Source organism: Phyllostomus discolor, chromosome 12 (genome assembly GCF_004126475.2).
Source record: "Phyllostomus discolor isolate MPI-MPIP mPhyDis1 chromosome 12, mPhyDis1.pri.v3, whole genome shotgun sequence".
Taxonomy (NCBI): domain Eukaryota; kingdom Metazoa; phylum Chordata; class Mammalia; order Chiroptera; family Phyllostomidae; genus Phyllostomus; species Phyllostomus discolor.
The window spans coordinates 29714238-29738283 of NC_040914.2; the positions used below are offsets into that span (position 1 = coordinate 29714238).

General features: G+C 44.5%; 3 protein-coding genes and 1 long non-coding RNA gene across 12 annotated transcripts in view; 3 read left to right on the forward strand and 1 right to left on the reverse strand.

The window, feature by feature from the left end:
- The window catches only part of LOC114511481 (zinc finger protein 345-like), a 447937-nt gene that overhangs the window by 356009 nt on the left and 67882 nt on the right, over positions 1-24046 (forward strand). The window lies entirely within an intron of this gene.
- Positions 1-24046, reverse strand: part of LOC114511072 (zinc finger protein 530-like) — a 568693-nt gene that overhangs the window by 58421 nt on the left and 486226 nt on the right. The window lies entirely within an intron of this gene.
- Positions 1-24046, forward strand: part of LOC114511216 (zinc finger protein 345-like) — a 39531-nt gene that overhangs the window by 8726 nt on the left and 6759 nt on the right. Inside the window, exons 1-2 of one of the 4 annotated variants that reach the window (XM_028529911.2) lie at positions 20076-20236; positions 21589-21715. The exons of 1 other annotated variant lie outside the window; for it this stretch is intronic. In XM_028529911.2, coding sequence (XP_028385712.1) covers positions 20204-20236; positions 21589-21715 — 160 coding nt within the window. In that variant the 5' untranslated portion in view covers positions 20076-20203. Of the gene's footprint in view, positions 1-20075; positions 20237-21588; positions 21923-24046 lie in introns of those variants that run through there. 2 more of the 4 variants (XM_028529912.2, XM_036013395.1) reach the window with 2 other exon arrangements.
- On the forward strand, positions 7736-12779 carry LOC118497811. Its single transcript, XR_004900337.1, has 3 exons — positions 7736-7747; positions 12566-12568; positions 12705-12779. It is a non-coding gene; the product is annotated as an uncharacterized LOC118497811 (long non-coding RNA).

Genomic DNA, 24046 nt, shown 5'->3' on the forward strand with positions numbered 1-24046 from the left:
GTTGTTTCTTATATGTGCCCTGACCTGGGATCAAACTCACATCACTGGCTCATGTGGATGATGCTCTAATCATCTGAGCTACAAGGCCAGGGCTCCTATTCCCGCATTGACACTTTGCTGACCTGTCATTTCTACTACTCATCACTTCCATTGTGGTTTCCAGCTCAGCTGATCCCACGTTTCACCCACTCTCTCATCCCTCTTTCTATAGTACTCTTGAATATTGACGCCTAGGTGTTGTGCTCTGAGTTGTTCCCAAGTCTACATATTGACCTTGTACAGCAGCTAATATCTTGCATTTGGATAGTAATGGACTTACATGCATACTTTTACCCAGCGTAATGTCAGCAGCAGAGGAGCATGTGCAGGAAGCTGTTGGCAGAGGAAATGCATTGTAAGCCCTGCCTCACTCTGTATGTCATGCCTGTCTAGTAGCCTTCCCCTGGAGGGGTTTCCATTATATTGTGACTTACAAGCCCAGTAACATAACACAGTGAGCCAGTTCTTCAGCTGAACATCCTTGTTTTGAAAAGGATTTTATTTATTCATGCCTACATGTGACCTGAGGATATGTGTCATGGTGTTCTCTCTTTTCTGTAGTCAACAGGTACTTCTCCAGCATTTATTTCTTTCTTTATTTACTTATTTATTTATTTTTGTTCAGGTTGCTGCTGTGGAGCAGAGGGTGTGGAGGCACCCACTGAACTGAACATTTGTGCACAAGCGCCTCAGGAAAGGAATGCCAAGGCAGCTTCATCTTCCCAGAAGAGCCATCCCTGTGAGGGTTGTGGGACAGTCTTGAGAGACATTTTCAGCTTGTTTGAGCAGCATGGAACACAGCAGAGCCCACCACTGCTGAGGTGTGGGGCATGTGCAAAACGATTTCATTTCAGTGCAAAGTATCACCAGTACCAGGTGCAGCTTATTGGACAGAAACCTATCAGAAGTAGTGTGGACAGGACCTCATTTGTGAAGAGGAAGCCCTTTGTGTCAGGGAAGCCCTTTAGCTGTGGTGAGGTTGAGAAGGACATCCTGGCTAGCTCGGGAAATCAGCAGCAACAGGACACCCAAGTGAAGGAGTCAAACATAGGGACCCAGTGGGAAGCAATGTTACAAAACAGAAAAAGTCAGTACACCTCAGAGGAAGGCAAAAAAGCTTTTAACCCTCAACACATACTTATTCAGGACCAGGCTGTTAATACTGGAAGACAGTGTTTTGTGTGCAGTGAATGTGGAAAAACATTCAAGTACAAATCCTCATTTGTCACGCACTGCAGAGGACACACTGGAAAAAACTTCCCTGTGAATAGTGAAAGTGGAAAATCATTTATTGAAGCCTCAACCCTCCGTGAGCATCAAAAAATTCATACTGGAGCAAGGCAGTACAAGTGCAGCAAATGTGGAAAATCCTTAAGCCTCACATCTGTCCTCATTCATCCCAACGGACAGGAAAATGTAGAAAACAATTACATGTGTAGTGAATGTACTCAGTCATTTAGTGATAGCTCAGCATTTAATCAATCTCAGAGAGTTCACACTGGAGAAGAACCTTATGAATGCAACGAATGTGGAAAATCTTTTAACAATAGGTGGAAACTGGTTCGACACCAGAAATCTCACACAACAGAGAGGCCTTATGAGTGTAGCGAGTGTGGGAAATCTTTTACTGAGAGGGGAAAACTTGTTCGACACCAGAAAACTCACACAGGAGAAAAGCCGCATGTGTGTACTATATGCGGTAAATCTTTTTATCGTCGCTACAACCTTACGTATCATGAGCGAATCCACCGAGGAGAAAAGCCTTACAAGTGTGGCGAATGTGGGAAATGTTTTACCACTGGCTCTGCCCTCTATAGTCATCAGAAAGTTCACGGAGAAGAAAGGCCTTATGAATGCACTGAATGTGGGAAATGTTTTACCAGTGAATCGATACTCATTCGACATCGTAGAGTTCACACAGGAGAAAGGCCTTATGAATGCACTGAATGTGGGAAATCTTTTACCTGGGTCTATGCCCTTCAGTGTCATCAGAGAGTTCACACGGGAGAAAAACCTTATGTGTGCAGTGAATGTGGGAAATCTTTTCCCAGGATTTATAACTTTCGTTGTCATCAGAGACTTCACACTGGAGAAAGGCCTTATGAATGCAGTGAATGCGGGAAGTCTTTTGCCTGGATGAAAAGCCTGCATTATCATCAGGGACTTCACATAGGAAAAAGGCCTAGTGAGTTGCAGTGAATGCAGGAAATCTTCTACCTTGAACAAAAGCTTTTGTTATCATCAGAAAGTTAATACAAAAGAAAGGCCTTATGAGTGCAGTGAGTATGGGAAATCTTTTGCCCGTCGAAACACTCTCTCTTATCATCAGACAGTTCATACAGGAACAAAGCCTTACAAATGCAGTGAGTATGGAAAATGTTTTGCCTCTAGTTCCACCTTCTGTTGCGATGAGAGAGTTCACACAGGAGAAAGGCCATATAAGTGCAGTGAATGTGGGAAATCTTTCATTAGTAATTCTAAACTTCATAATCACCTGAGAATTCACACTAGAGAAAAGCCTTAAGTGTGCTGGCAATGTGCAATTTTCTGTTCATTGTAACAGTCTGGAGGAAATTCTTTCAAGAGACTTTTGAATTGAAACTTCCATTTGAATATGCACAGTATGGAAATTGCCTGTCATTTTTACTTATATGGGAAGTGTTTGTAAATATGTCACACTTTCTGACTTGCCCAAGGCTCCTTCTAGGTTTATTGTGTAGCTGCATTCTGTGGTTCTAGTCCTTTCACCTTTACCACAGTGCAGGTCCACAAAGTTGGCATCATTCAACACCCTAATGTGCTCAGGGAAGCTGAACTCTGGTCTCACGAGTGTTGTAGCAAACTAGAAATGACTGGAGCCCTCAGGAAGGCAGCTTTCTCTTTACTCGTAATTTGGATATGGACTAGGTCCTCTGTTGACCCTGAGAATGTCATGAGTTCTGCACTCAAGCTTGCATAGAAATGTCTACCTGTTCCAGAGATGTGTTCATCTCACATGATGTTTTGATGAGATTTTCCAGCTTATGAACTTGGTACATGCCTTCTGCACATTGCTTTGGCTTGCACTAATTCAAGCCTTATTTTTACTTTTGAGGATCTTATTTGATTTTAGAGAAAGGGAAAGAGGGAGAAAAAGAGGGAGAGAGTGTTAATGTGAGAGAGAAACATTGGTCAGTTGCCTCTTGCACACACCTGAATGGGGGAACTGAACCCACAACTTAGGCATGTGCCCTGACTGGGAATAGAACATACCACCTTTTGCTTTGTGGGACAACACCTAACCAACTGAGCCACACTGGTCATGACCAGGCCTTAATGTTTAAGTTTTTCTTTAGTTTTGGTTATTCTTTGTACGGGGTAGTTTATAAACTGATTCAGGCTCTAAAACCGTGAAGAGCTGAGCAAATTTTTTATGGTCTCAAATTTTCTCTGGTTGTTGAGAGACTGTATGATGGCAGAAAATAACTGGCTAGTTTTGACCAAATTTGCTTGGCTATCCACAGACTTCTAGAAAGGACTAAAGGCTTTCTGGTTTTTGTTTAGATGCCATGAGTTTTAGGAGTCTTTGAGATGATCCTGAGGGGAAGGCAGGTGTGAGAACCTGTAGTACTTAGAAGAGTAGCCTGTTTTTTTCCCCTTGCCCACAACAGATGCCACAGATTGTACTAGCACAGTTGAGGGTCTATCTTTTCTCAGGTCTAGAGAAAGTCACGTGCCCTGGCTGGCGTCCAAAACTCATTGGGCTTGTAGCGTCACCGGTTGAAAAACTGGGTCCATGGAAAACCATAGTTAGTGCAGAAACACTAATAGTGGCCTATTAGGGATTGGAGGAGACCGCAGCCAGCTGGATAGAACTGGCCTCATCCAAAGATGCACCCGGAATTATTTCTGTGACCCCGACTGCATGGTGAGTGTACCCAGATCTGAGGGACTCCAGACATCATTATCTTGTGTAGCTGACATCACTGTGACAAAAAACAAAAATAATCAAAAGGCTTTGTGGATTCCCATAGCCACTCAGTGATGTCTGCCCCAAAGCCATTACTACACACCAGGAAAGGAGAAGAGATGGTGGAGGGACATGTACTCCAGGGTTATGATTCTTGACGCAGGCAGCATTCTTGTGGACTAATGTACAGATGTTCATTACTCACCACATTTGATGCCATCGAGGCAATACTGAGCCCTAGAGGGCCTGAGGAAAGATGGTGGAGTCAATGTAGAGTGGTCAAGCCTATTTTCCAAAACAAGTATAATACAAAGTTTGTTGTAATCTTGAGCCATTTTTTAAAATTTCACTACCAATTTACATGCACTACCTGCATCTATATAAGGTATACAATTTGATAAATTTTGACGTAGGTATGAACTTATGAAACCATTATTGTAGTTCTGATAGTGACCACATCTGTCCTTCCTTGCTCACCAGCTGCCACTGAGGCCAGGCAGGTGTTGCTAGGACAGAAGAGCTCATGGTGTCAATATAGAGTTTTATAGCATATTTTCTGAAAAGAGTGTGAAGCCTAGGTTTTTCTTTTTAACTGTTTTTATCATTTAGTAAGGAATAAGTGACAGGCAATAAAACATTAAAGTTTACATTTTTGTTAAGTATTTCCGTGTATAACAACCTGTGAACAGGTCATCCCCATGAGAATGAGTCTCTGTCACTTGCATATGTGCCTTGTGTTTTTTCTCTGTAATCCCTCCTCCTAGCCTTCCCTGACATCACAGCAACCATTGATTTGCTCTTTGTATAGATTGGATTGCATTTTCTAGACTTTTTTATGGTTGTAATTAAAAAGTGTTTGTTGTTTCTCCCTCCATTCCCTCATGCCTATTTTTTGAGACACTTGTCTTATTTCTGAGTAATATTTTGTTTTCTGGATATATACCACTATCCATTCATCTGTTCAGGGCAATTGCCAATAAAGCTGATCTGGACTTTTTTTTGTTTACAATTAAAAATGTTTATTGATTTTTAGCCCTGGCTGGTGTAGTTCAGTGGATTGAGTGTGGGCTGCGAACCAAAGTGTCGCAGGTTCAATTCCCAGTCAGGGTACATGCCTGGGTTGCACACCATGACCCCCAGCAACCACACATTGATGTTTCTCTTTCTCCCTCTTTCTCCCTCCCTTCCCTATCTAAAAAATAAATAAAATCTTTAAAAAAATGTTTATTTATTTTAGAGAGAGAAAAAGACATCAATTGGTTGCCTGTTATATGCGCCGCGACTGGGGCTTGAAGTGGAACATCCCTGGAATATAATTCATATGATCAGTCTTTAATGTTAGCCCTTTTAGTACCTGTGTAGTGCTATCTTGGTGTGGTTTTAACCACACTTGCCTAGGGATTAGTGGTTTTGAGCTTTTTTCCTTTAAATCCTCTCCCAAGGTTATGTTTATTGATTTTTAGAGAGATCAGAAAGGAGACAGAGCGAAACATCAATTGCTTGCCTCCCTTATATGCCCCAACCTGGGATCAAGCCCACAACCTAGGTATATGCTCAGACTGGGAATCCCGCATGCATCTTTTTGTTGTAGAGGATGATGCTCCAGTTAACTGAGCTCTTTTTCATGTGTTTAGGTGCCACCTGTATATCTTCTTCAGCACAAAAGGGTAGATGACCTCTGGGCTGAGAAGTTGTGTGTTAGAAAGAGGGGAAGGGAGGGAGAGAAATATCAATGTGTGGTTGCCTCTGGTGTGCCCCCTATTGGGGACCTGGCCCACAACCCAGGCATGTGCATGGGAATCAAACTGGTGATCTTTTGGTTCCCAGGCCGGCACTCAGTCCACTGAGCCACACCAGTCAGGGTTCAACCAGACTTACAAATGAGGCAACTCCTTGCACTACAGGCAATCCAATCATTTTCTTGCTTTGCTTTCCTTCTGCTCAACAAAAGCCTTTCCTCGAGTCTGGTTTGGTGCTGCCTGATTGGAATTGGCCATTTCCTCTAAGAATTCCTTCAAAGTTTATATTTCAAGAGGACAGATCTCACCCTCCCCACTCTTGCTTGTAGAAAAAAAAAACCCTACAAGGTTCATTGTTGTCAATGATGTTCTTAGAAAAGAGGCCTTCCTGACCTCTGTGCCCTCCCATTACACCCCACACCCTATTGCTGAGTTGGTGCTTGAAATTTGGTCTCTGTCATCAGGTATCTGATGGTGACTGTTTAGCAAATACAAACAAAATCTTTTCTCGGCCCAGAAATCCTCTCTACAAGGGTAGTAGAGACAGAAACAATTTTACTATTAATCATGAAACCACAGTTTGTTGTGCATCACAAACAATCCACTAAGAAAATTGCAAAGACAGACCAATCTCTTTCCTCAGTATAGGTGCAACCAGGGGGCAACCAAGTCCCTGCTCTGCTGCCTGCCACCACTCAGCCAAAATGCAGAGACAGGGATTGGATTGCAATTGCACTTTTATTAATGACAGAGACCAGCACTCTGAGAAGGTGGTGGGTAAAAACCCTACCATCCGCTTGCCCTTGAGCCTTCAGAAGCAAGTTTACATAGGGGAAATGTAAGAATTTGGGAGGCAGAAATTCCAAAGAGAGGAGCCACAACCTGCAGTTTCTCTTGGGAGAAAGGGGAAGAGGAACTTCTCAAGCTTGCTCCCTTGGCTCACCATTTGCATTACCATCCTCTCTTGTCAGGGCACCTGTGGTTCATGGTCAGGGAACCTGTGTATCCTCTCCTTAGGAAGGAGAGGTATAAACCATTGGCTCTCCCGTGTCCTCGTGTCCTCGGTTAGGGGAGATTAGGTGTTAGGATTCACCAGCTGGCTGTAAATTGCTCAACCTGTTTGCACTTGTTTAATGTTCTTGTCTCAGTTTCCCCATTTCACTTGCCTTCAATTGAATGGTAATCCTCCAGGGCTCAGAAGAGACACCAGACCCTGGTGACAGGGATGTCTGCTCACCACTCATGGTCCCCTAATGACTGTGTTCAGCCCTCAGCAACAGGCAGTGGGGACACAGATCTCAACCAAGCTGTGGGCCATACCGTGCAGGGCCCCATCCCTCCTGCATAACAATTCCCCCCACCCCCACCTGGGGTCTCCCAGACTGTACCTGCTAGACACAGCAGAGGTGGGCTCCTGCTTTTACTGGCCCCACCCCAGTGCCTTGGGGCCATCAGTTCACATGACCTACATGTGTGCACCACTGTGTACACCCTACCTTCTAACACTTTGGGTTCCCACAGTCCCACCCCCACAGCTCTGCTACTGCCCTGCCCTGCATCACAGGCAACTCTCTCCACTCACCCAGTGGGCGACCCACGGCACCCAAAGAGAGTGCTCGAGAGACTCAAACACCATCCAGCACAACACCATCCTCTGACGGGTCCCACAGCCAGGGAAAGCCCAGTGAGGTGCTCCAGTCCTCCCTGCTGGCCTCTGACCTTCACTTCATTATTAGGCACCCAGAAGGCCATGTCAATTTCAATTATGAATAACCCTGGTCCCCTCTGCACTGTACTTGCTGTCCCTTCAGTAGCCTGAACCCTGCTGTGTCCACTCAGCCTCCCTCATGTCTCAGATCACTCCGGGGCTGGGGTGGAGGGGTACCCTGCTCCTGGGATGCTGGGCTTGGTGGAGGGAGAGAGGAGGTCCCGAGGTACATGTATTCGCTTCAGCCAGTAGCGTCAGTGCAGCTCAGTTAGCAAAGTTGAGGGTGACGGGCATTTCTTAGGGAAGTTAGGTGTCCAGAACACCCCTGATGATATCTATGCCATCCGTGCTCTCTGACCGTCTTCCTGTACAACACAGTCCATACGGAAGGCACCAGCTGGCATGTATGGACCCTTCAGAAAGCCAACCCCTTTCCCTTTGTTGTCAGGCCTCACTGCTATCAGGGGGATGTCTTGGATTACTGCTGAATTCTAAAGCCTTTTTTAATTTTTTTTTTATTTTTTTTAAATATTTTATTTATTTATTTTTAGAGAAGGAAGGGAGGGAGAGAGAGAGAGAGAGAGAGAGAGAGAGAGAGAGAAACATCAATGTGCAGTTGCTGGGGGTTATGGCCTGCAACCCAGGAATGTACCCTGGCTGGGAATCGAACCTGGGACACTTTGGTTCCCAGCCCGCGCTCAATCCACTGAGCTACGCCAGCCAGGGCTTTAAAGCCTTTTTATGTGTCACTAGTTTTTAATTTCAGCAGATGGAGCAGCCCTGAATAAGCTGTGAACTCTCTGGTACTTAGAGGATGATTTTGAGGTAATTGTATGTTCATGTCACTTCTCTCTTGTGTCATGTCAAAGTAATTTTCCCAGCTAAACAACTGATAGAAATACAGTATTTAGGACACAAGTGATATAGGAAATACTAAATGTAGGTCATTGTTTTCTAGAAATTTTATTTTATTGTTTTTAAATGTTTTACTGATTATGCTATTACAGTTGTCCTATTTTCCCCATTTATTCCCCTCCACCCTGCACACCCCCTCCTACCCACATTCCCTCCTTTAGTTCATGTCCATGGTTCATGCATATAATTCTTTGGCTTCTACATTTTCCATACTATTCTTAACCTCCCCCTGTGTTTTTTTCTACCTACCATTTATGCTACTTATTCCCTATACCTTTACCCCTCTCTCCTCCTCCCACTGCCCCACTCATAACCCTCCATGTGATCTCCATTTCTGTGGATCTGTTCCTGTTCTAGTGGTTTGCTTAATTTCATTGTTGTTGTTATTGTTTTTGGTGTGGTTGTTAATACCTGTGAACTTGTTGTCATTTTACTGTTCATATTTTTGATGTTCTTCTGCTTAGATAAGTCCCTTTAACATTTCCTATAATAAGGGCTATGTGATGATGAACTCCTTTAACTTGACCTTATCTGGGAAGCACTTTATCTGCCCTTCCATTCTAAATGATAGCTTTGCTGGATACAGTAATCTTGGATGTAGGTCCTTGCCTTTCATGACTTCAAATACTTCTTTCCAACCCCTTCTTGCCTGCAAGGTTTTGTGGGGTTTTCTTTTTGTTTTTGGTTTTGTTTTGTTTTGTTTTGTTTGAGAAATCAGCTGACAGTCTTACGGGCACTACTTTGTAGGTAACTGTCTCCTTTTCTCTTGCTGCTTTTAAGATTCTCCTTATCTTTAGTCTTGGGTAATGTAATTATGATGTGCGTTTGTGTGTTCCTCCTTGGGTCCAAGTTCTTTGGGACTCTGAGCTTCCTGGACTTCCTGGAAGTCTATTTCCTTTGCCAGATTGGGGAAGTTCTCCTTCATTATTTTTTCAAATAAATTTTCAATTTCTTGGTCTTCCTCTTTTCCTTCTGGCACCCCTATGATTTGGATGTTGGACCATTTAAAGATGTCCTCGAGGTTCCTAGGTCTCTCCTCATTTTTTTTTTTTTGAATTCTTGTTTCTTCATTCTGTTCTGGTTGAACATTTCCTTCTTCCTTCTGGTCAACACTGTTGATTTGAGTGTCAGTTTCTTTTCCATCACCGTTGGTTCCCTGTACATTTTCCTTTATTTCACTTAGCATAGCCTTCATTTTTCCCATCTAATTTGCGACCATATTTCACCACATCTGTGAGCATCTTGATTACCACTGTTTTGAACTGTGTATTTGATAGGTTGGCAATGTCTTCATAGCTTAGTTGTATTTGTTCTGGAGCTTTGATCTGTTCTTTCATTTGGGCCTTTTTTTTTTGTCTCTACACCTGTTACATAGTAAGGGGCAGAGCCTTAGGTGTTCACCACAGTGGGGCAACCTATGTCTCTGTTGTGACGGTGTATGTCGGGGAAGGGTCCGAGAGGGAATAGTGCTGCTTGCTCCATACTCTGCCAGTTTTCAGTCACTCCTCACATTACCCTGTTATGGAAAATCCACCCGCACTCGGGAAGATAACGAAGCACAAACTTTATTACGTGCAGGGCTCAAGGGGGGGTTAATTCCCAAATCCTGAGCCGAAAAGGCTGGGTTAGGGGTCCTTTTTATATACCAATTACACAGGCAGAAAGAGAAGGGGAACCAGCTGCTGAAAGCAAGCATTCAGAAGCAGGAGCAAGGTTAGTGACCTTCAGATAACGTTACATAGCAACATCTTGCTAGCCGGCTCCTTACCTAAAAATAACTTTTACTCAGCTTTTGTCCCGACAAAACTTGCAAGTGTTACAGAGAGCAGTTTCTTTTCCTGCCACATTCCCCCCTTTGATGCTATAAGGTGTTTTATCCCTTTTACCATCACTAATACCTGGCTGTACGGCTGAAGTCCTTGGGAGGGTTACAACTGCTGATACTGGTGTTGGTACCACTGGAGGGCTAGCACTGTGGTGGCTGCCCTATGAGTTACTGTAGTCCTAGGTGTTGGAATAAGGTCCGGAGGATGCAGGGTCCTATATGCCTGACACCTCCGGGTCTGGTACTTCATGGTCCTGGATGTTACTCTAGTCTAGTATACCTTCCCTCCCCAAGTGCAGAAGGATTGCTGTGGCTGAACACAACCCGATGGCATGTTAGTGGAGGAGCTGAAAGCTGACCCTGGGAGATAGTAAGAGACCACTTTGCCGCTGAGCTTAATCCTATGCCTGGGGGGTATTACATTTGCAGGCTGGGGCTTAAACAGGGGCCACATTTGTTAAGCAAAGCATACAATAAATCCAAATACAGAGATCAAACAGAGACAAACTGTTTCTAGGGTGACCCGCTTTGCAGGGATTCCATTCCTCAGGGGCCACATTCACTAGTCCAATTGTCAATGCTCCTGTGAAGGTGCCAATTAAAGTCAGGTACCCTGCGGAACAATGGTCTATTCCTTGGTGTCTTTTTTTTACTGGTTGGCATCCTCCAGTGTCTTAGTGTGGGTTTTTGGCACAGGCCTAGTCCTCGGGTCTTTGGGATCTGCTGCTGTCTTGGCCCAGCTGTAGTAGATCCAAGGGGTGACTCCTGCAGCAGTAAGTTTGTCCAGGGCAGTCCAGTTTTCTGGTCTGCATACTTGGCAACTTTTCTGCCCTCAACCATATAGCTGCTTCTATTCATGTAGTGGGTGGCATCGACATCAGGTTGGGCCAGGGGCTGGTCCTGGAGGTCTGGCCAGCTGGCGTGGACTTCTTTAGTTACTCTAAGACAGTCATGGTCCAGCTCTCCAAGTTCTGCCGGTAAGTAGGTGGCTGGATTGACTTGTTTCATGGTCTTAACATGCACCCTCGGGTTTCCTTGGAGGATGCCCTGGTATTGAGTCAGTCTGGGGTTTGACAGCCACTTATGTCCCTTGCAAGAGGGTTATGGCAGCAGTGACTGCCCTCAGATGAGGTGGCCAGCCGGTGGCATCATGGTCCAACTGCTTAGACAGGTGAGCCACTGGCTGTTGCCATGGTCCCATAGACTGGGTCAGGACCCAAGGTCTACCTTGTTTCTCTTGTTGGTATACAGATTAAAAGGCCGCCCCAGTTTTGACAGTCCAAGGGCAAGAACATTACTGAGGCACCTCTTAATATTTTGGAAGGCTTTTTCTTAATGTCCAGACCCTTCAAAGCCTGGTAGTAGGACTGAGTTCCACAGCCACAGGGTGCAGGCTGGCTTTCCCTTAGGAGAACGAGCATTTTTCTTAGAAATCAGACAAGGTTCTGGAGGGCGTTGGCAACTCTGCCATTTTCTGTCCTTGCCCCTGATCACACCCTGAGTGCTTCTGGCAAGCCTGGTTGCTGAGCTCTACACCTGGCAACATTACTGGAGCCCCAAGGGAGCTTGCAGGCTACTGGGGCAGGCGAACCCAATGGAGCAATGTGAAGGGCCATGACAGAGTACTGCGCGGAGGGCTGTGGGGGCACTTCAGATACACAGCGCGTGCCCTCTGCAACTCGACGTGAAGAGCAGGAGTGTGTTCGGGGATGTGCTTCTGGTGTTCTTTCCTTAATTCAGCCAGGCACTTTAGCAGCGTGTGCATTCCCTCCCAGCACCGTTCCTGGGATGAGGCCACCAGGAGGAGGTTGTCCATGTACTGCAGAATTGTCAGGTCTGTCCCCCGTTAGCGAGGGGTCTCCTGCTAGGGCTTCCCCAAATAGTGTTGGGGGGTTCTTAAACCCCTGGGGCAGTCTAGTCCAGGTTAACTGAGTCTTGACCGCTGTGTGTGGATCTTTTCATTCAAAGGCAAAAATGGGTTGGCTGGAAGGTGCCACAGGAATGCAGGAGAATGCTGTTACTGTACAAAACAACCCCGCATATTTTTCTGTGTGTCCCTCCCCAACTTATACCTGTGGGAGAAGGGGTGAAGACATCTTAAAATTTCCTGGACACCTTGAGTTATGGACCCTGTTTCAAATGCCCATTTGCCCCCCCCCCCCTTAGCTGCACCTTGTAACAATTTTTCATTTTAGATATATACCCACTTTAAATTCTTTTAAAGGACAATAGATGAAGGTCTCGTCTTCTTGTAACTGCTTCTGGCTGGAAATGGATGTTGTTTTACCTACCCGTGGGTCTGGGGTGCCCTGAAAGGGGGTGCAGCATGGAGGGAGTCCTTCCTGAAAGGGAAGGACCTTACAGAATCCTGGTCAGTTGGCTATTACGAGAAAGTCGCAGGCTCGGTGTCCAAAGGCTGGCATTACTGGACCGTTGGCATCCTGGTTATATTCTGGAGGTGACAGATTTGGAAAGAGTTGGAAGGCACAATTAAATCATAACCATTAAATGACAAAGGCAGGGGCTTAGGTATGGCTTATCTGGGGGAAGGTGTACAAGACATGCTACACTTATCCAAAGCTTTTGTGGTCCATTATACTTTACTCAGGCTGGAGGGAATATATTGTGATTTCCCTCCTTTCAGATATCTAAACCTTTCCTGTTCAAGCCACTAAGACAGAAAAGGGAAAATCAGTTTTAAAGAGAAGCCCACAGATCGCCCAAACTGCTTACTAACCTAACCACTTAGTTTAGCCAAACCATTGAGCTCCAGAGGGCGATGATGAAAAATGGGCTCCTTAAGTGAGGCCTATATTGCAACCAGTTACTCAGGCAATGAAGTCATAGGCATACGTCCTATGAAAACAGGCGAACACACAGGTTAATTTACACAATAGTCCCCAAACCAGTCTCTGTGCCTGTGAGACTGTCTTTTGGGAAGGCATTCAGTTGCGAAGTCTTTCCTGCAATGACATTCAGCAATGGGAATTTGACAGGTCCTCCATACCTGTAAATTGTACATCTTTGATGATATTACAAAACCAGTTTTAACTTTTAAATGAAAAGACGCTTTAAAGACAGTTAGCTGCGTCATTCTGGTGTCTAATACTGAGCACTGTGATTTTCTTTTTTTTTTTTTTTAATATATTTTATTGATTATGCTATTACAGTTGTCCCATTTCCCCCCTTCTCTCCCCTCCCCCCTGTACCCCCCTCCCATCCACTTTTCCCCCTTTAGTTCATGTCCATGTGTCATACTTATGAGTTCTTTAGTTTCTACATTTCCCGTACTATTCTTGCCCTCCCCCTATCTATTTTCAACCTACATTCTATGCTACTTATTCTCTATACCTTTTCCCCCTCTCTCCTCCTCCCACCCCCCTGCTGCTAACCCTCCATGTGCCCTCCATTTCTGTGGTTCTGTTCCTGTTCTAGTTGTTTACTTAGTTTCTTTTGGTTTTGCTTTAGGTGTGGTTGTTGATATTTGTGAGTTTGCTGTCCTTTTACTATACATGTCTTTTCTTTATCTTCTTTTCTTAGATAAGTCCCTTTAGCATTTCATAAAATAAGGGCTTGGTGATGATGAACTCCTTTAACTTGACCTTATCTGAGAAGCACTTTATCTGCCCTTCCATTCTAAATGAGAGCTTTGCTGGATAGAGCAATCTGGGATGTAGGTCCTTGTCTTTCATGACTTGGAATATTTCTTTCCAGCCCCTTCTTGCCTGTAAGGTCTCTTTGGAGAAATCAGCTGACAGTCTGATGGGAACTCCTTTGTAGGTGACTGTCCCCTTACCTCTTGCTGCTTCTAGGACTCTCTCCTTCGTTTTTACCTTGGCTAATGTAATTATGATGTGCCTTGGTGTGTTTCTTCTTGGGTCCAACTTCTTTGGGGCTCTCTGAGCTTCTTGGATTTCTTGGAAGACTGTTCCCTTTGCCAGCTTGGGGAAGTTCTCCTTTATTATTTGTTCAAATACGTGCTCAATCTGTTGCTTTTCCCCTTCCGATTCTGGTACCCCTATAATTCGGATATTGGAACGTTTAAAGGTGTCTTGGATGCTCTTAATCTTTTCCTCAATTTTTTGAATTCTTATTTCATCATGCTTTCCTGCTTGGTCGATTCTATCTTCCTTCTGGTCCACTGTATTGTTTTGAGACTCATATTCCTTCCTTTCACTATTGGCTCTCCTCCGCATGTCTTCCTGCATCTGTTTTATGGTAATCTGCATTCTTTCATCTAGATTTCGTCCAAAATCCACCAGTTCCGTGAGCTTTCTGATCACCAGTGTTTTGAACTGCGCATCTGATAGATTGGCTAATTCTTGGTCGCTCAAAAGGATGAGTCCTGGGGGACTGATCTGCTCTGTTGAAAACATATTTTTTTTTCCCCCCGTCTCTCCTTTTTTTTTTCCGGTCTGGTTGCTCTTGTTACGGTGGGGGGCGGAGCCTTAGGTGCTCACCTGGGCTGGGCACCCCAGTCGCTAGGTTGTGACGTTATATGTGGGGGCAGGGCGGGAGCGGGAGCGGGACGGGAGCAAACAATGGCGGTAGTTCCGTTCCCCTGGACTCAGACCCTTGTCTGGGGTTCTGGGCCGTGAGTTCTGCCCTGGTGCACAATCGCTGCCCCTCTGGGTCTGCCAGCCACAGCTTGCGTACTCAGGGATCACCGCTGCCTTCTTGCGCGCCGGATGGCTTTTGCGCCGATTTCGCGCCAAACCTTCCCCCGACCTCCGCGAGCCGCCGACCCGAGCCAGCCCTGCGCCCGCTGGGCTCGTCTTCTCCTACCAGTCCGGATGAACGTGTCTACTTCAACTTCTTGGCTGCCCGACTTCCATTCAGATAAATCCTCTGCCGGATCTGGGTGTTATTCTGATAGTAAATTATTGGTTTTCTAATCTTGGTTGTACGAGGAGGTATGGCGCGACCACCTATTCCTCCATCTTGCCGGAAGTCAGCACTGTGATTTTCCTTGAACCACAGTTTTCTCCTTAAGATCACCCTCACTGTTATTAAAGGGACTACTTTGAGTTCTGTTTTTTATTTTGACTGTTCATTTGCATAAACACACCAAGAGCAGCCTGGATTATTTATGATCTTTAATTCTGCTTTGCTGGAACTCACACAGGGAACCTTTAGATTAACTTCTCCGTCCACCCCTCAGGGCACAGAAGCAGAGCCACACATCCGCCATCTGGCTTCACCTGTACCAGTTGTTTCACTCAGATCCTTGAGGTTTTCATTGTGCCCACAGGTTCCTTTTTAGCCACCTTTCATGAAAGCAACCTTCATTCTTTCCCTGGAAAGACTGCCATGAACTGCACAACCAACCAAAGTACCAGGCTTTTTCTCGTGGGTTTACGCTAGCTTCACAAGTCAATCCCAGTTCCTCAGGGCTTTCTGGTGATGACCAGAGCCCATACATGCCTCTATCAGATGTGATGTTCCAGTCAAAATCTTGGTTAACAAAACCACTATTAACTACTGGTCTTATTGGTCTTATGCAAAGAAACCTTATGTTTTCACTTACTCCTTTAGAATACCAAATTCTGGAGGGATCAGGTAGGGAGAAAAATACAAAGCCTGAGGGAAAATCTTTTCCCTTCTGATATTTACCGGGCTTCTTAAAACCTTTACTTCTACAGACTTTTTGCAACATTTACAACCCTTTTAATTTTTTCATATATTTTGACATCCATCAAGAGTGTATTTCCATGCCTTATACCTTTTATTATTAACTAACACCACATAATTCCTTTTAAAACTTTTACTTTTCCATTTATCTTTACAGTTTCCCACAGACCTTCTTCATATATATATATTATATATATATATATATATATATATATATAAATTATTTACTTTTCTACAGAATGTGAAGTTTTAACCTTCCCTGGAATCCTTAATTTCCTTTTCAGAGCAGATGCAGAGCAAAATCCAAAACACAGAGTTTCCAGAACAGTACACAGGGGTATTCTCTTGCACAGAGACATGCTCCTTCAGGCCCAGTCTTTTGGCAGAGACATGCTGCTTTGCCTCTGGCTGAAGCACTTATCAGCCCCAAATGACCCTTCCTGGGTCCCGAGTGGCAAAGGCATCCTCCCCAACCGGTTATAGGCAACCTTAAACAGATTTTAAGTACAGAGGGTTTTTCATCAGAAACAACACTGCTCTTTTCCCACAAAACCAGAAACCAAATCGTTGAGGTTTCCTTTAGTCCACGTTTAAAACTTTACATTCTTTATACATAATTTGACTCATTCAGATTCAACCATTATTCTTTTAATCCTGGTTCCTTTCCCACTCTGGGAAGGACAGCCAAAAGTCCCTGGCACTGCAGGTACCTTCCACTAAAATTCCCTAGATTTGCAGGGACATGCTGCAGTTTTCTGAAGCTCAGACCCTGCAAACACCCTACAGCCAGATGTTTTCCTTAAACCTCAGTACATGTCCTTCAGGGCCATTCTTATCAGAACCAGTTATACAGAGAACCAGACGGATGCAGTCTGGAGAGAGAGCCCTTGGCCTGTCACTTTGCCCAGTTCCAAGATGGAGGGGCTCTCACGTGACCCATCATCCAAGATGACGACAACCATGCACCTCCACCCTGGGGGGGCACTCACGTGGCTCGTCCTCCATTTTATCCAAAATGGCGGCGCACCCACATACATGCAATATAGTACTGTGGCAGAAACCCTCCCCAACCCATGATGAATTCTCCCAACTGACGCAGACAAACAAAGGAAAAGGGGATCTTTCACATGCCCGCCGCAGGTGGGGGGACCCAATCAGACTCCATAAGCCTGGCCAGCCCATAGAGTTACAAATACATTCACACACAGTCAGTCACACAGTTCTCCCCTGAGTAGGAGTCCGATGGTCTGGGTCTTGGCCCAGACTCCTGAATTTTCCGGTTGAGAGATGATCACCCTCTCTCTGGTACTTGAGTCCGGTCCCCGGGGCTCACCGATTCCTGATTGGCGCCTCCGACAGTTTGTGGTTTGTCTCTCCCCTCTGCCCAGGTGTTAGAACAGTCGGGGACATAGCACGGGGAGTCTCTGCCCCGGGAAGCCTGGAATCACCAGGACAGGTGCTCCTCCCCTGCGGCAGGGCTCCCCCGCCGACTCCCCCGGTCACTTTCACCGGAGGCAAAATACCTGTTCGCGTGAGGGGTTTTCCGGCCAATGCACCAAAATATTGTGGAAAATCCACTCACACTCGGGAAGATAATGAAGCACAAACTTTATTACGCACAGGGCTCAAGAGGGGGGTTAATTCCCAAATCCTGAGCCAAAAAGGCTGGGTTAGGGGTCCTTTTTATATACCAGTTACACAGGCAGAAAGGGAGGGGGAACCAGCTGCTGAAAGCAAGCATTCAGAAGCAGGAGCAAGGTTAGTGACCTTCAGATAATGTTACATAGCAACGTCTTGCTAGCTGGCTCCTTACCTAAAAATAACTTTTACTCAGTTTTTGTCCCGACAAAACTTGCAAGTGTTACAGAGAGCAGTTTCTTTTCCTGCCACAACCCCACAATCAAATTGGGCCCTTCTGGTGCTTATTCCCAGGTGGATGGGTTCATGCATTTTCTAGGACCCTGTCGGTCTCTCTCCAATGAACTCTCCTGTGAGACTGGGAGTTTGTCCCGCTGCCGCCTCAACACCCACATGTGTTGTAAGTCAGAGGTTTGAGGCTATATTTCAGTGCACTGGAACCCCAGATTGCGAGATCTGTCTCACTCCCCAGTTGTTCTTCCCAGTTTATCTGCACACAAATGTCGGACTGCCCAGTCTGCCAGCCATCTGCCGCCTTTCTGTGAGTCCTCTCCACCCAGCTTCCTGTCTCTGCCCCTCCTACTGGTCTGGATGAATATTTCTTCCTTAACTTTTTGGTTGTTGGACCTCATTACAGTTTGATTTTCTGTCAGTTCTGGGGTTTTTTTGTTTTTAAATTTGCTTTTGTCCTTCTCTTGGTTGTGCATGAAGGTGCAGTGTGTCTCCCTACGCCTCCATCTTGGCTGGAACTTCCAAAATTTTTAAATGCAGGTCACTTTACAGAGAATAATAACCATGCTCACAGCTCATTTCCCCTAAGCACAGACTGGGTATCAGATTAGTTACAAGCACAGTTCAAACTCCACACATTGAATTATAATATGGCCACCATCATTTAGCTTGGAGATTCTTTACAGGCCTGATTATCTTGCTATTTGTATTATACAATATTTTATTGGCATATTTTTAAAGAATGTCATGGTTTCACTAAATCCATAAATTTTAACAACCACCTTCATGAAAGACATGTTAGTAAAACATACTCCATTTGTAACTTCCACTTTGAAAATGTCAAATATGCACACCCCACAATTGTTCTAAAGACACTAAGGTTCACTCAGACACTAAATAAAACTCTTTATCTTCATGCTCTTCATTTCATGGGGAAGAAAGTTTTCAGAGTGAACATCAGGAGGCCCAGTGTATTCACTCTCTGATCAGACCAAGAACATTGCAGACAGGGGTAGAGGACACATGGAGGGGGACATATTATGCAGCCCTAAAGGAAGTGGATGAGGTGTCACCATGCCTTTTAGTTCCTCACAAAATATTCCACTTGGCTTTCTATTTTGTTCGAACTCCAAAAAAAAAAAATGTTTTTGTCCATTGCCTTTATTACTGAATATTCTCCATATGGTCTTACTTTTGAAAAGATTGTGACATGTACCTGGGAATATGGTTATGGAGCAAATTTAAGTTTGATGTCAACATGCTGCCATTTTTGCATCCATGAAGGTTTGGAAAGTGGGCATCAGAACCTGAGATAATGGTTTGGGATTCAACCATGTAATGTCCTCACTGGCAAATAATGAACATTGCTCTTGTAACTGCAATGACTGTGTTTCCATGGAGACCAGAGATTATTTCTGTAAGTGGTATGCTGTGAACAAACTACAGAAATGTATTAATGTTGGTCGAAATAACAACAACAAAAAGATTATGTTTCTTGGAAAATGTTTTTAAAGAATTATGTTTCTGGAACAGGTTGAAAATACAACAATAGCAGGTATTAGACTAAATTTTGTAGCATGAGTGATGCCATTTGTGCCTGTGGTATTCTTTTTATTATTATTTATTGATTCTTGAGAGAAAGAGAGAATCATCGATTTGTTGTTCTTCTTATTTATGCATCCATTGACTGATTCTTTTATTTGCCCTGACTGGGGACTGAACCTGCAATTTTGGCAGATTAGGATGATGTTCCAACGAACTATGTAACCAGCCAGGGCTGACTGGTGGTTTTCTGTTTAAAACCATGTTGCTGTGCCCTGGCTGGAGAGCTCACTTGGATGTATCATTGTTTCCTATATCAAGAGGTTGGGCATTTGGTCCCCAGTCAGGCTACTTACCTTGGTTGCAAGTTTGATCCTCAGTCAAGGCACACCCGGGAAGCAGCGGATTGATATTTCTTTCTCTCCAATCCTCTCTCTCTAAGAAATTAATAAAATTATCCTTGTGTGAAGGTTTTTCAAATAACAAATAAAATAAAATACCCTGTGGTTCTGAAGCACAGATAACACCTGCACTTGCAATTGGTATCTGATGGAGGGTGGGGGTGAGGCGTGCGACAGTCTTGTGGGACTGAGCCCTGAACTTATCTTGAGGTAGATAGATAGTGTCACAATTGAGTTTTTGGTGCAATTAAAAAGCAAAGACCTTCTCTCCAGGTACCAGCAGTGCTTTCAAGGATCCTCCCAGTGCAAACATCCTAGTTGCTCAGGTTGGAGAACTCCCTTCTCTGTGGCTTATAGGGCTCTGGAAACTACACTACCCATAAAATCCTGTGGTGAGTTGGGGCAATTACAGATTAGGATGAAATTTCCGTGAGATTCACTCTATTGGGGCGGGACTTCCGGGGCTCCCTTACTGGTGGCCATTATTGAGGTTGTGAGGCGAGGCGTACCGGCTGTGAATCAGTAGACCTCTCCCGCCCCGAGTACACTGCAAACTCTCCCGCCAATCTCTGCGCACACAGTCTGATGGCAGCGGCCAAGCTGAGACGTCCTGCTGAGGTGAGTGCACGCCTCCCATTACCAGCTCCCTCACTACACTTATCCCTGCAGCCCGGGTGTGAGGCGCGAGTCAGGTCCTGCAGCCCAGGCCCTGTTGGTCAGCGTTTAGGTGGCGGAATACAGGCCCTCCTGCGGGTGTTGCTATTTGGTCAGAAAGAGCAGGGTGCGGGATGAGTTTTTTCTTGCTTTGCTCCAAATGAAGGTGCTGCGCACAAAAATACAAGTGAAGGATGGAGGTGGTCAGGGTAACCATGTGGCAGATGAGGAAAGCTTCAATGGGACGAGTGGACGTGATGGTTCTGGAGGCGGGGAAGTAACTGAAGTGAGGTGTTACTGAGGGCAAAGCTTCTGCTTGTTCGCTAGGGCAGGGTCCACCCTATGTGTGTGCTGTGCTGTGATGGGGTTTGTTGTCTCAGTTGCTGGTGGCTAAGGTCAGGGGCAAATGTGGTCGGTTTTGAGTGTCACTGGGCCTGGCAATGGAGACATCTCCATGGAGACCATAGAGAGTTTCTCCCCTAAGGTAAATGGTGCGGTGAATCGGATTAAAACTGGGGTATTAAGGGAGGGAAACCGGAAAAGCCAGTGTCAGCAAGAGACTTCAAACCCATGTAGAACTGTTGGTGGGTTTGTTTGTGACAAACTAACGGCAATCACTGGTGTGGGTGGGAGGGTGTCATAGTCTTGTTGGTGGCTAAGGTCTGGGGCAAATGTAGTCATTTTTGAGTGTCACTGGGCCTGGCATGGAGACCATCAGAACTGGGGTTTTAAAGTGGAGAGAGTTCTATGTGGCTGCTGAGTACAGCACATCACTGGAAGGGGGTCATGGGCATCTGAAGTTCACATGTGCTTCTGGGAGGCAAATACTGAAGCAAGGGCCAGATGTATAGAGGAGGCCTTCAAAGCAGCATCTCCACAAATACATACCTGGGGAACTCAGGTGGACTGAAGGTGTCAGAGGGACAATCTACAGAATGATGTGCTTATTGAAAAAAAGGTGGTGTGAATTACTGTCCAAGGACCCTAGTGTTTGGCACTGAAGGATGAAGCATGAGCCTGCACTTGGCTGTGTCTGTCACAATCTAGACACCCCAAAGGGAATTAATGACAGGGTGGATGGGACCCTACAAGCCAGGACCAGAACTGGATTACATCTCTGTGCCTTCCTGCCTGATAAGGCTGAGGGCTGAACAATAATGAATAAAAGGGGACCTGATGGTAGGATAGGCATCAGTGGAATTCCTCTGAGGTGTGCAGCTTTAGAGAAGTTTGGGTGTGGGGTAGGTGTGCAGGGAGGTGGGTTGTGGGTCTCACACACAGAATGTTCATGTTTTTTTCTGTCCCCATGATAACAGGCCAGTGTGACCTTTGAGGATGTTGCTGTGCACTTCTCCTGGGAGGAATGGAGGCTGCTTGATGAGGCTCAGAGACGCCTGTACCTTCGTGTGATGCTGGAGAACTTTTCACTTATATCCTCTCTGGGTAAGACCCACGGCCTCACCAGTGACTCGGACTAGACTCTACTCCATCCACCCCAAGACCTTTCTCAGTGCTCAAGTGTGGACTATGGGCACTGCTTCCTGCCCCAGTTTTCTGGGTAGTTGCTGTATTGCTAGGGCTGGTGTGTTTACACTACCCTCATCTCTCCCTGCAGTCCCAGTCCTGAACCCTTTTAGGGAAGGATTCAAGGTCAGTACTATTACATTGAGCTTGGCGGATTCACAGTGCTTGCCCTCTCAGTGTCTGGGTTAATGTGTCCAGGTCCGCATCACATCTGCATCCCAGGGTTTGAGTTCTTCTTTTAGCTGTCATTTCCTCCTGCCTACCTGGGCCAGGAGTTGCAGGTATTGTCATGGTCATTACTTAATTGAACCACTAGCTTCCTTTTAACATTTGCACAGTATGTAGTGTTTAAATCTGTTTTCTTTTTTTTTAAGCCTTGTTGAGATATAAACTTGTATATATTAAAGTATACCATGTGCTCAATTTAAATATATAGTGAGATAATTACCACTGTGAAGTTAAAATAAGGTTAATAATCACCATCTAAAGTTAACTTATTATTATTTATTATTATTATTAGTTTTTTTAATTCTTACCCAAGGAAATATTGTTTAGTGATTTTAATGCAAAGGGAAGGGACAGAGAGAGAGAAATGTCAGTGTGAGATAATCATCAGTCTGTTGCCCCCTGTATTTGCTTCAACCAGGGATTGAACCCACAAACTGACTAGGAATTGAATTTGCAACTTTGTGGTATATGGTATGATGCCCAAACAAACTGTGACATGTGGTGAGGTCTACCTCATTATTTTTTAATACTAAGAATGTTTAAGGTGGCCCTGGCTGGCGTAGCTCAGTGGATTGAGCTTGGGCTGTGAACCAAAGTGTTGCAGGCTCGATTCCCAGTCAGGGTACATGCCTAGGTTGCAGGCCATGACCCCCAGCAACCTCACATTGATGTTTCTCTCTCTTTCTCCCTCTCTAAAAAATAAATAAATAAAATCTTTAAAAAAAGAATGTTTAAGGTCTACTTTTAGTGAATTTCAACTATATAACATTATTATCTATAGTTACCATGCTCATAAATATATCCTCAGAACTCATAAAAGAATATTTGTACCTTTGACTGGCAGGTTCCCATTTTCCCCTACATCACAGATCCTGGCATTTTATTCTTTTTCTATAATTTTTGCATGTTTCTTGGCATTCTTTGGTTGTTTATTTTTTACATTTCAACTGTAGTGTACACACATTTCTTTATATATGCACCTGCACCAACACTTACCTCTGCTCTTCGATAGTAGCCATTTGTCAGGTGAGAGGTAATATTATTGTAGCTTTGATTGCATTTTTCTGTTTATTAGTGAGGAAGAACATATTTTATATAGTTTGACCATTTTTAGATTCCTTTTTAGATTTTTATGTAAAAGTTGTATTTTTTAGAAGCATTCAGAATGTCAATGAAATATCTGCAACTTTTTTTTTGCAATTACAGAGTTCTATTCCATTAACAAAACAATTATTTCTTCTAAGGTACCTCAGAAACAACTGAAGATGAAAACACTACCATCCCCATGTATAACCTATTAGTGCAGTGCACCAAGAAGTACCTGCTTCAAATGTCCATGCCAATTTACAACCCCCATGTTGTATCAGACAAGGATAGTGGCTATTAAAAATACCACCAGAATGCTGGTTCAATTCCCCATCAGGGCACATGCCTGAGTTGCAGTCCAGGTCCCCCACAGGGGTTGGGTGAAGGCAATCACATGTTGATGTTTCTTTGTCTCGCTCTCTTTTTCCCTTCCTTCCCTTCTGTCTATAAAAATAAATAAAATCTTTTAAAAAATTAAGATTTTATTAAAAAAAAAAACCCACCAGGACAGGGCTATCTAAAGACATATTCAGTAGTGTGGTAACTATACAAAAATAGACAGTGTATAGTTTAAAAACAAATCTTACACGGCTCTACATTTCAATTTTTTTTCCTTAAAAAGAGTCAATTGTGTACAGGGATGTTAAATGCTTTATAAACTTGAAAAATTAACTGCTCTAGAACCAACTTCTTCACCGTTATCATCTTCTTCTCATCTCCTTTATCTTCCTCATCTTCCTCTTCCATATTTTTCTTGCTTTTTTCAGTCTTGGTGACTTCCTTTTCACCACCTCAGGTTTTTTTTAGCTCAGTATGGAGAAATATTCTTTTTGTATTTCATCTTCAGCTTGGCCACCTTATTTTTAGTAAGGCTGCTTGCCACCTATGGCAGTATTACTCCACACCTTTCCCAGCTTCTCTGCAGCATCACCAATG